Here is a 12,814-nt window from a genome sequence, read left to right as displayed (position 1 = left end):
TTGAATAAATAAAAAAGTTTTTGCTGGCACCACTGACTCAATGTATCTAAAACGTTTTGAACCATCAGATCCTATGGAAGTACCTCCACACTGAATTTGATGTGTAATTTTAAGTTGAAATTTCACAAATATGACAAATCAACCGAAGTGTTATACATCATTCACAAAAATCTTTAAAAACCATGTTAAAATAAAGAAAAGTCGAATTATAAAAATTTTATAATTACGAAATTAAATATTTCTGTAGTCATTAAGCTTGCCAGCAATTTGGCCTTGGCAGGAATTGAAAATATTTGTAATCACATTTCCGTCCAAAGCACGCCATGAAGAAGAGTATGAGGATGATGACCAGAAAAGGCGGGTTGATGTTGACTTCTTCAAAGTGTTTGCCTCAATACTGGCTGTTGTTCCAATCTGGCGAGCTTTAGCAGCATAAGAGTTTCCAGATTTTGTAACTTTGATAACTGTGCTAGCTAACTGAGCAGATCTGTGATCTTTGTCTGAGAGCTTATCAAATTTCAAAGTATTGAAAAGCTGCTTGTTGGTCATCATGAACTTGGATTTTGTCAAAAATGATTGAACTTTGGAGAAATCGAGGTTAAAATCGTTGGAAATATCTCTGGCAATGCTAGTGATATCATTAGTATTGAAATCTCTTTCAACTGTCTTCGTATCAAATTGGACAATTTTACATGGGAGTGCATAGATAGACTCTGATGAATGGGAAATAAAGTAAGAAACTTTATGAGTAACACCTTTAACTACACTTCCGATAGCTGATCCGACACCTCCAACGATTTTGCCCACAGTTCTTCCAAGCCAGCCGAAAAGATTGGGCTCAGATTCGGGAATACTCTTACGATGATATACATGTGGATATCTATGATGGTACTTACTATGAATTCTACTGAATCCGAGAAGGAGAAGAAGGAAAAACATTGAACTATTTTTTTTAAAAAAAATTTTGATTCAAACTCAGAAAATTCTATGAGTTTAGACGATGTCAAAAATGTCAAATTTGTCAAATTGGGGTTAATTCAACCACTTTTTGGCGTTGAAGAAAATTATTGCATTTCATATCGACGTAAATTTTCATTAATATTTTTCTGAAAACGATATATTTTTTCAATAGTTTACATTTTGAATTTGCAAAATGCCTTAATCAGAAGAAAAGATGTTCGAACAATACATATAGATATTATATGCAATAAACTGAAATTTTGTCATGAATATGATAGCCAAAGGAGTTAAATTCATAAAAAATTATTAAGAATTGTCTTGATATTTCTTGTTTTTATCTAAATGTTAAACATTTTGTTTGCATATGCATGGGCAATCACAAAAAACGTGAATCGACCAGAAATGAGTAAAAAATTCTCTATCACATTTTGATCATAAAAAACACTCCTTGATATTATAATGAATATATGTAAAGAGTCTGTATAAATGACTTGAAATGAATTTATTTGGTATCCCAATATAGAAATTTTCCTTTTAGATCCGTGGCCATTTATCATAGTATGTAATAGATCTTACTATTAGTCATTGAACTATTCAAGTTAATTAGCTTGAATCACAAAAAAAAATAATAGAATGGAAATTGCAATTTTTAAGTCGTAAGGCTCCACGTTCGTAAATTGAGAGAGTCTTAATCCTCCCTTCACACTCTTGTAGTTAGTACATATAAATTATTACACGTTGTATATGATTAGATCATGAACTAAGAAAAATGACACTAATCATTTAATGAACCACTATGTTATCCTCTTATCGCCTATATGGAGAGAAAATGATATATTTTTGAAGTAACTCTTTGCGAATTATCTGCCACTTTTTAGTTAGGTGTTTTGTTATTTAAATTTTTCTTTGTACCAATATTTATAGTATTTTGGATTTTTAACATTTCTATTGTCTTCAGAATTTTGCAAATTACCTCAGACTTTTCAGAGGATTGAGTGGCAACTTAATCCTCTGAAATAGTCTGTGGTAATTTTTAGTCTCTACACTATTTCAATATAAGCTCCATTTTTAAACAGTTTTTAAAAATCGAGCATTGAAAAGTATGATGAGACTTAATAATTAATTCTGTGTGAATATGAAATTTCTAATAAATTTTAAATCAAATAATAACCCTAGTTTAATAAAATGTGTCGATAATTCTCCAAATTTACATATTCAAAATGTGTCTGCTTATTGAAATTTTTGAATAGACCCAAATAAACGGAGATAGAGGTAGGGCAACGATAGGTCAAAAAGGCTTCTCTGATAGATTTCCTTGCCTTTTGGATATGCTATAATATATAGCCTAGCATGATAGGATATGATGTCAAAAGTTAGAACATAACTTAGGATCTTGAGAAAAATGAAAAACAAAAATTACATAAAAAAAGAAAAATTTTATCTAATTTGTTTTTTTGGACCGAATAAGTAATTTTATTGAATTTCAATACGACATATAGATTTTATTATTAGTAATAAATATAATGGTTTACTATTAACAAGGAACCTAAACTAATGAAAATTTGATTTCAAATATTGTATATGATTATCATAGATTACCAAAATATATTGCTATTTATGAGGATATAATATTGATTATTAGTAAATCGTATAAATTTAATAAATATACCATGAATATTGAATGAATTTCTTGATTCATAGGGGTAAAACGCGCTTTTATATGATTTAGACAGAGAATTTATGAGATGTAAATAACACAATAAAGGTTTATATTGAATATTTTCTAAAAATAAATCGAAATTATAAAAAACAATACATTTATTCATTGAAACTACTTGGACAAATATGAAACAAGCATTCAGGCAATACTTTTGAGACTTCAACGCATCTGATAATTTTTATATAACTTCACCTCTTATGCTTAGAGTGGAGGTATTGAGATCGTATAAGTATAGATGAGCTCACATTCAGATATGATGTGTGAACTTCTGTTTTCACTGCAATTTTGAATCAGAATAAACTCAAAACAAGAATAAAATGATATACTCACTCTCTAAATGTGTTCGAGATTTAAAGTTGTATGAATAAAACGATTCATCTTTCGAAGCCTCCCATTTAATGAGAGACTTCGAAAGATGAATGTATTCATGTAGATGAAATACTATATATGACCATGTGTGATACTAAAGATATCAAAATGTTCATTTTTAAGTGCAATAGAAGGGTTATCTCTCGTAAAATCTCAATTTAAGGAAGATTTAGAAAGAACTCCTTTCCTAAGTAGATAGTGTGTGGTTTCTGTCTTTTGGTTGATCAGGAACTATGAAATTAAGTCGGACAGAAAGAAGTTCTTTCCAAAACAGACTCCAAATGAGTTGTTCGAAAAGAACTTCCTTCTGTATATGGATAATTGTAGTTACCGCACTGAAGTATGTGATTGTGATGATGGAGTTCTCGATAAATCTAAAATCGGATTAAGATTAATTGAAAACTCAAGTAATTCTTTGAAATCTTGTGTTGTCTGGCACTATAATAACCAAAGAATGAGAATATTATGTTGAATGATGAGTACGTGTGCTCGGCATTCGCCGAGCGAATTGAGTTTAACGTACTATGAAAAGTGACAAATTTGGGCTTTTTTTCCTAGGGTTATGATCTCTTCCTTTCTGCTCAATACGACAGAAATGAAAGAATGAATTTGTACTCCCTAATTGATTACTACAATCTGTATCTATCTTTAACATAGAATTAGCTGCATTGTGATTTATACTCCAGAATTATTCAATTTAAGATCAACCTCGTAAATTTTAATCATATTGCACCAATACTCCTACGTTGAGATAAGAACATGATTATACATACCAAAGCCCCATATTAAAAATCAAAATTTAGCACCTCCATTATGCAACCACATTATTCGTCGCAAATAAGTATATTTACGCATATTATGATGCATATTCACACAACTCGTATACATGAAAAGTTATTAAAATCAGACAAAATTATTGCAATAAGGAAAAAAAAACAACTTTATTATATATGTTAGTAATGAATTACAAATATTTCTACAAAGAATGCTCAATACTTCATATAATCTTCGAATATTTCTTATTACAAGTTAATACATTTTGACTCGAACATGATAAACAAAAGCTGACACGCTGATTACTACATTTATGAAAATATAGTACGTTTCCATTCATCTGTTTACTTGTTTTTGTTGGAATAAAATCATTTTTTTTTCTTTCATGAAATAAGAATTTTGCTGCGAAAGCAATATCTCTAACAATAATTAATACATTACGTCAACTCTGGAATGAGTATTTATCAAATATGATATCAAAATCAAAAATTAGTTGTTTTTTATGAGTAAAAACGATGTAAATTGATTATTTGACTAATTATCAAATACTTTGATTTTCCAAATTTTTTTCGAAATTGATTTTTTCATGTGAAAATTCAAATTGTTTAATTTCATTTTTGAAATTTTGAATTTTTTTTGGAATTTTGAGTTGATCAATTCAGCAGAATTGATAATGCTATTGCTTTAGGGCATACCACAAGGTGATGAATAAAAGGTGAACATTAACAAATTATTTTAAATCACAAATATCATCCTCATCAACTTTAATTCTAAAAAGAACTGTACTGAATTATGAAAATGCATGATTTACATTATTAAAATCTTTGAATGAAAATAGTACAAGATAAGTTTTTATTCATTTTTAATTAGATTTAAACGAAAAACTACTCCATATTAAAATTTAAGTCGAGAAATCGTATTTTGTTCTTATTTGTTAGCATTTTGTAGACATTCTAATCTTGAATTAATTTGTTACATGATATTATTAACAAATTTAACTGAAAAAATATGTTAATATGGAATAAACCATGATTATATAAGCTATCAATGCTATATATACATATGTAAAAGATTCATATTAACTCAATTAACAAAAATGATAGATTTTCATAAAGGTTCAATCTAGGTTCGTCCGAAAATTTTGATTTTTATATAGAAGACATAGTTTCATATACATAATTAAATTTTCAAACAAATTTGATCATACCATTTATTAAGCAGGATAGTATATTAATTACTATCAGTATAAAAATATAAAAATGATTATATTTAATTATTGCATAATTTAGTCAAAGAGTTATAAGCCTCAAGTGATCGTTATCACCTTCAATGCACGTATACTTTATTGATTCATAGATATTTAATCTATGTTTGACATGTTGTTGTCGTCATTCGTTTTGTTCCCATTCTTCCTAAGTTAGAATTAGAGAATACACCATCCACATCATCTAATTTGGTCCTCAGCGATAGATTGGTTCATTTTGGAGGAGTCCCATCAGACAGTTTTCGAGCACCAAATATCAAATTTTAATGTATACAAATCTTTAGTGATTTATCTCTTTTATGATGAGTAAAAGGTTTCTGCTCATCAACATTTGATTTCCGACATATATGATTTCTAATTGCAATTATTTACTTTCTTTTTATAATCTAACTCTGTGACTCATACCATAAATTAATTATTGGAAAGTGTCAATATGTTTGGCACAACGCATGGCGGAAGATACCAAACCATGCAGGGAATATGATACGTTTAAGATCTCCGAACTTTTTTTCCAAAAATTTTCTATCGTTGCCCTACCTCTACGGAGATTTTATTTTATAATATTAAACATTTTCTATAACATATCAACTGCGTTTATCACGCAGAAAATTTTTTACAAACTTTATCAATGTCGAAGAAAACAACTGTCAACATGCCCAAATCAATAAAACAGTACAACGTACTTGCAGAAGTAGGGCATGGTGCATATGGAACAGTATTTAGAGTATTTAATAAGCTGGATCGCCGTGCCTATGCAATAAAAGTTTATCCGAAATCAAATCTGCAAACGGAAAAGCAGGAGAGAGAATTTCAGCGCGAAATTGATGCAATGGCTTATATTAAGCACCCTGGACTCGTCGCTCTTCATGACTTTTTTGATGATTCAGATAATTTTTACCTTGTCATGGATTACTGTCATGGAGGAGAATTATTTGACTACGTTGTTTCTAAAAAGCGTCTTGATGAGCCAACAGCTGCTTTAGTTTTTAATCAAATTGTTCAAGCTGTAGAGTTTTGCCATTCTAATGGCATAGCTCACCGTGACTTAAAACCAGAAAATATACTTATCGATAAATTCCCTAAAGTTATGGTTGCAGATTTTGGACTTTGCGGATTTATTGAAGAATCAACGCTCATGCAAACATTTTGTGGATCACCAATATATTCTGCCCCAGAAATCATCCAAAGGAAAGCATATGATGGCAGATTAAGCGATGTTTGGTCACTCGGTGTCATTCTCTTCGGAATTGTTACAGGAGAACACCCTTGGAGAACAGAAAATACATCGGCAATGCTTAGCCAAATTATTCACGGCGAATTTACATTTCCAAGTTACTTATCTGATGATTGCAAAGATTTAATCTCAAAAATGCTTGTTCTAGAGCCATCCCAGCGCTGGACTTTGAAGCAGGTACTAGGGCATCCTTGGATTCAATACGAAAAGTTCTCTTCCGCAAGAAATACATTGGCAGGCAAAAAACTCTTAACTCGTGATGTTCCAACTGCTTCCGGACTTCCTCTATACAGGATTAGTGAAATATCACACAACCAAGCAACAATTAGATTTGATCATAATATTATTTCTCCGTTTGAAGAAGAAGACGGAGAAAATCCAACTAAGAACTTGCCAAGGCTCTCTGTTAGATCAAATTCGCTTGCAAACTTGTTGAATCCTGAATCTTCAGAAAATGGAAATGAATTGAACAAATCCAGCAATTACAGACTTATTGTTGGCAACCATTTGTCACTTGCAGGCAATAGACAAAGATCATCTAATGCTTTACTTCAACCAATGTCAACATTTGGAGATTGAAACTCTAATTTTGTATTTTTTGTTTTATATTTTAAATATATTATTGAGGCTTTATTTAATTTTATAGTTTTTCTCTTAATGTTCATGCAAAAGCGATACTACTTGCAATTTGAAAAAAATATTTTAGCAAATTTCAAAAAATATAAAATCAAAAATAATTGTTATAATTTAAATGAAGAAGTAATTTAAAACGATTTTATTTATGATCAAATTTTATATATTTTTTTGGATCAAATCCATTTTAATAGAATTTATATACTATTCATCTATTAGTAAGCACTACCGTATATTATTTTTTAAGCTATCTTATTTTTTGAACTTTTATTCAAATCTTTGGTCGCAAGAAGAATTGCATGATAAATAAAAACATTTAATCAAAGTCAATTTTATTTTTCATATTCAAATGGACTGAGTGTTAACATTTAACATTTTTTGCTAATTGTCGTCAAAAATTAGGCGTAAAGCAAAAATTGATATTTCATATGGTTTTATGATAGATAAGCATTATATTCCCACTCATTATATTCGTAATTTTTGAGGTTTATCCTTCGCTTTTAAGATCATTGAATTTGATTTTTATATAAAATAGTTATATATTAGAAAATAATATGAGTTTATGTGATATTATTTTTCAGAAGATTTCATTCTATATGCCTATGAAAAATACTCTCAAAACTAACTTTTTCCTAATTATAATTAAATCTAGAATATTGTATTATGCTTAGTATTATTTCATTTTTCTCATTCAATTTAGAATTTACAAATGTCAAAAAATTGAGAGCTGTCACTTTTGATGAATTTCTGTTTATTACACTATTAAAATATCTAATAACAGTTGACAATTTGCATTTCAAGCAATGATATGATGCTCAGCTAAAGATAGAAAACTCATTTTTCAATTGTGAAGTGTACGTTAAGAAATTTTTAAAAATGAGCAAATCTCTACTAGAAATAATCCCGGTTTTAGCAGATGCTACTATCAGTAGTTCAGAAATGCAAAGAAAATTAGCATTGTTTATCGAATTACTAGATTGGAACGAATTTTGCAAATATATCAACAAAAATTTAGATCATTTTCAGCATTTTCTTGCATTAGTTCACGACCTGCTTCTTACAATTGGACAAGAAATCATATCAATTCCAAAGCTTTCAAATCAAGATAAAATTCTCGATTTTTTAATAAAAATTTCGCAAATAAGTCCAGAAATGCAAAATTTTCTTGCAACAAACATACAATTTGAATCGATTTTACATAGAATTTTTAATAATATCGATTATACTGAATATTCACAGGTCGATGCAACGCAATTACTTCCATTTGTTAAATTCATTTACGCTATTGTTTCATCTCCTTCATTACTAGTTACTCAACAAGAATCGTGTAAATACTTATTTGATCATGTGAAATTTATTTTCAACTTTTCGAATTTATCTGCTTGGGGCTGTGCAATTATTGCACAATGCTTAAATTACCATGCATTTTCAATAGGTGTAATGAAAACTAGAACGGATTACTCTGAATTCTTTTTTAGAATTGAAAAGTATACAAATTCTCAAGATATTTATCTTCAGTTGTCTTCGATTGCAGCCTATGTTAAATTATCTCAAAATAGGCAACTTGCCTCTATTTTTGTTCACTTTGCAATTGGAATGTTGCAAAATGAATCATTATATCTTCCAACAACTTCTTTGGCTTCAAAAGTTATACTTGAATTATGTGAATCCTATGAAATTGATGATAATAATCTTAAACTTATTTTATCTAGCGTTTTGAAAAATGATGGATTCAATTCTTATAATATCATTGAATTATTGACTGAAATGAAAACATACCATTCAAGAATTGCATTTATAGTAGAAAAATCAGAATACATTACAGAATTACTCAACAAGATGAAAGACACTCAATATGATTTTATTGCTGTAGGAATTAGACATTTCTTACAGCTCTTGTCATTAAATAAGCCAGAATTTTATTCAGATATTAATAAATCTCATATATTTGCGGATTCATTGCAAATGCTCATTAATAATTTTCAGACATTATCAGAAATGAAGATTGAATCATTAGTTTTTATTATTATGACATATGTGATGTCTAATGGATTATCAGTTAATGAGAAACTTTTATTGAACGAGAATTCTAATCAAATTTTCGTATTATTCATGAAGTTAATTGAAGATTCACAATTGATATCTTCCATTTACTTTTGCAATCTCATTATCCAATGTATTCGAGAAAATCTAAATTGGGAATCTAGATTCGATCAAATTGCTGTTCAAACGCAACTTTTACCTTTAATTTCAACTTCTCTAACAAGATCATCCAACAAAAGCACACTTGAAACAACATTATATGTATTTAACTACTTTTATACAAAGAACTCTCATTTTATTGATGTATTTTCATCGTCACTTGCACATTCAAACCGCGAATTTAATAATCTTCAAAAAGAAAGTCGTATTGATCAGCAAAGTCTAATTAACTCGCTGCAAATCAAGCAGAATTTTCTTGTTGAAGAAAATGAGCAACTTAAGAAAAAGATTGCTGAGCTCGCAGAAACTAGCAATCAAACAGAAATGGAAAATAATCGAGTTAAAGGTAATGAATCTAAACTTTCAAATCAAATCAAAAATCTTTATAATGAAATTGCAGAACTTAACAAAGAAGGTGAGTATAATTCAAGGAAAATTAGTCTACTCACATCAGAAAATGATCAGTTAAGATCTTCTTTGTTAGCCAATACAACTTTGATTGAAAGATTAAATAATGAAAATGATGATTTGAAGAAAGAGATACAAAATTCAAAAGATATTTATCTGAATTCAAAAAGCATTAATTACTACTCTACTCAGAATAAAGTTTTGAGCCAAAATGTATTCTCTTTGGAATCTAAACTACAGCAATCAATGCAGGATCTTAATGAATATAGCCGAAAATCATCTGGATACCTTCAAGAAATCAAAGAACTAAAAGATGAATTAGAACAAATCAAAGTTGAAAATATTCAACTGAAAACACAAATCTTTGAACTTCAAAATGAAATTGAAGATAAAGATTCAGAAAATCATGGTCTTTCAATGGATGCACAACTTAACGAGATTAGATTACAAAGAGTTGAAGCCAAGGAAAACATGAAATCCAAATTACTTGATGATGCTTTATTGCAGAATCGAAAATTCAAAGCTGGATATTATCTCATGGCTCGTGAAAAGAGAAAATGGGAACACATATCAAAGTTTGGTTATTATTGTGAAAAGAACGCCAAAGAAACATCTGAGCAAGTTGCAGATATGATTGAAAAGACTACCATAAGAACTCTTGAAATCAATTAATTCATATGATGCTGCATCATTTAATTTATGTTTATATTTTCTTTATTGTTTAATAAAAAGTTATAAATTGAAACTGACTGAAACTGTGTATAACTAAAAAAACTATAGTTAATGCTTTGTTGTAAGAATTATTCTATAATTGAATTCACGAAAATTGTTTTCCCTTGATATTAGTCATTGACTAAAATAACATTACCCCATATAACTATTCTGTCCATAACGAAATATGAAAAATATATACTGAAGCTTAAAGATTAAATGAGCATTTTATTTTCTATATTTCCTATGAAGTACGTTAATTTTAGGTTAGTGTAGAGCTAGATAAGCTTTTCTGATAGCTTATCCTTATTTCTCTACGTAATTTTCTTGAAATCATTTTTCAATTACAAAATCATGAATCAAAAATAAATGAATATTAATTTGTGTACTAGAAGTGTTTAATCGATCATAAAATCAATGGAAGAATTATTGACAAAGATTTCAAAATTTCTCCATTTATGCATAAAATTAACTTTGTCAGAGAAAAATATGTTTATTAGTTATACTTATTAATGATGCTAATAAAATCGGATCAAAATTTAAGAGCAATTAGTAACGTGCAATTTTGTAAAGTTGTGGAGCACAAGAAGATGATAGATAACCTGAATGACATTATACAGAATGATAATCTACTCCGTGCTGAGTTAGATATGAAGTCTGTCTCCTCTGTAATTCAAATGCTGAATGTGCACATCAAAAATCAAGATAACAGAATTAAACAGCTTGAAAAGCAAATTCCTTTATTACTCCCGAAAGAATTATTCGATCGTGAAAAAGCATATGTACAGGGCCGTGTTGATACAATTGATAATAACTCCCAAGAAAATTCAATTCATATCAACGAAATTAAACAACAAATCGATAAAGACAAGAAGGAAATCAAGAAATACATTAACCAACAGTTTGATGGCTGCTTATTCCAAATCGGTGTTGAAAAAACATCACTTTCCGAACAAATTCAAAACGTAAACCTTCAAATCGAAGATCTCTACAAAATAACGAATGAACAGAAGATCCCAGACAGTATATACCATGGCTATGATACATTACAGAATCAACAAAAGCAAATAAACTCGATGAACAAAAAACTCGAAAGTATTTACGAAAAGTACATTATTTTGTCTAAGGGCCATGAAGAAATCAAGTCCACGGAAACGAAACCTAAAAACGACATTCTTCTTGATTCAATTCAAGCAGATATCGACACCTTACTTACAAAAGTCACCAATCTTGAAGAAGAAATCCAGCGATTATCTACATCTAAAACTAATAACAATTCCGATGACGAACATCCCGAAATCAACGAACGCGATTTATCACAAAAAGTTTCATTCAATCGTAAAGAAACAACTGCAGAACAACAAGAATCACAACCTATCACAGCTACTATTACATTCGATCCTTCACAACTGGAAGATCTCAAACAGAAATTTGAAACACAAAACACTGTTGTCACAGATTGCCACCGTAAGATCAAACAGTTGATCACAAGGATCCGAATCTTGGAGTCACATAACAACATCCATGAACCTCTTTCTACATCACAAACTAGTAGTCAGATTTCAGAACAAGTTTCAGCAAGTAATTCTATGCTTGAGATTCAGAAGATGCAAGTTCCTAACACTTATGATAAGAACGAGCTTGTTTCATTAGTTTGTAACCAAATTAAGAAAGAATTTGATTTTGATAACTACCAAAAGAACTGTAACGATCTTAAGAAGACCAACGTTGAATGTCTTAGTTCTCTTGATCGTAAGGTCGACCGCCAATTTGTTGAACGGTTATTTGACAAATTCCGTACTATCATCAACGGATTGAACGAAAACGTCAACACATTGGCATCAAATATCTCCGGATTCGCATCATTGAAAGATGTTGAAGAACTGGCTAAAATTATCAAAAGCAGCCAAAATGAAACACAGTGTTCAGCCGGAAAGCGTGGTCAAGTTTGTCTTTTCTGTGGAAGACCGCGTACATCTGTCACTGGACAAATCAGTCGTTCACAAGCAGTCAAACTTGGATTTCCACCAACAGCACATATTGGTAGTGAAGGCAATGTCATTTATGGAGATATTTCACTTGGAAATACACAATCACAGACATTTAATCCATTACCACAGTTAATTTCTTCTCAATAATTTTCTTTATTTTTTACTTTGTTTTGATTTTTTGATTTTTTTGATTATTTGATTTTGTTTTTGTTTGTTATTGAAATTATTTTATTAAAAATATTGATGTGATGTATATTTACATATTTTATCATTGCAAATTCAGACTCTCTATCATGGTTTTTGTCTTCATACCTTATCTAACCCTCGATATCTAAGATAATTAAATAGATGACTTAGAAGACTTCACTATTGAAAATTAAATTAAAATTATTCATGAATTCTTTCTACAAGCAGCATAAAATCTCCGAAAGTCACCATTGACTGAAATAAAGCATTAGATGATCTTTGTCTGTTGTTTATAAGCGACATATGGTTACTAACAATAATTATGTAACCTCGACCTTATCTTTGTGAAACATATCGATAAG

At 29.5% G+C, this 12,814-nt stretch overlaps 4 protein-coding genes across 4 annotated transcripts, besides 3 other annotated features; 3 read left to right on the top strand and 1 right to left on the bottom strand.

Moving 5' to 3' along the window:
• Positions 1-9: part of a mobile genetic element that runs on past the window's edge.
• A 222-nt stretch (positions 10-231) lies between these two features.
• TVAGG3_0993910 (uncharacterized protein) lies at positions 232-939 on the bottom strand (the record flags this gene model as incomplete). Its single annotated transcript, XM_001276988.1, has 1 exon — positions 232-939. The coding sequence occupies one exon, from the start codon at positions 937-939 to the stop codon at positions 232-234; it is 708 nt and encodes a 235-aa protein (XP_001276989.1).
• A 2,585-nt stretch (positions 940-3,524) lies between these two features.
• Positions 3,525-3,572: a mobile genetic element.
• A 2,105-nt stretch (positions 3,573-5,677) lies between these two features.
• On the top strand, positions 5,678-7,069 carry TVAGG3_0993890 (protein serine/threonine kinase protein; the record flags this gene model as incomplete). The annotated part of the gene is made up of 1 exon (XM_001276987.1): positions 5,716-6,900. One exon carries the CDS (start codon positions 5,716-5,718, stop codon positions 6,898-6,900), a length of 1,185 nt encoding a protein of 394 aa, XP_001276988.1.
• A 605-nt stretch (positions 7,070-7,674) lies between these two features.
• Positions 7,675-7,711: a mobile genetic element.
• Positions 7,712-7,830: 119 nt separating this feature from the next.
• Positions 7,831-10,414, top strand: TVAGG3_0993870 (uncharacterized protein; the record flags this gene model as incomplete). The annotated part of the gene is made up of 1 exon (XM_001276986.1): positions 7,831-10,236. The coding sequence occupies one exon, from the start codon at positions 7,831-7,833 to the stop codon at positions 10,234-10,236; it is 2,406 nt and encodes an 801-aa protein (XP_001276987.1).
• A 333-nt stretch (positions 10,415-10,747) lies between these two features.
• TVAGG3_0993860 (uncharacterized protein) lies at positions 10,748-12,484 on the top strand (the record flags this gene model as incomplete). Its single annotated transcript, XM_001276985.1, has 1 exon — positions 10,791-12,413. One exon carries the CDS (start codon positions 10,791-10,793, stop codon positions 12,411-12,413), a length of 1,623 nt encoding a protein of 540 aa, XP_001276986.1.
• Between the last annotated feature and the right edge of the window lie 330 nt (positions 12,485-12,814).

The sequence above is a fragment of the Trichomonas vaginalis genome, chromosome I (assembly GCF_026262505.1).
Source record: "Trichomonas vaginalis G3 chromosome I, whole genome shotgun sequence".
In the NCBI taxonomy this organism is placed as follows: Eukaryota; Parabasalia; order Trichomonadida; family Trichomonadidae; genus Trichomonas; species Trichomonas vaginalis.
Note: the sequence above shows the minus strand (reverse complement) of the source record. Positions and strands in the feature narration are given on the sequence as shown.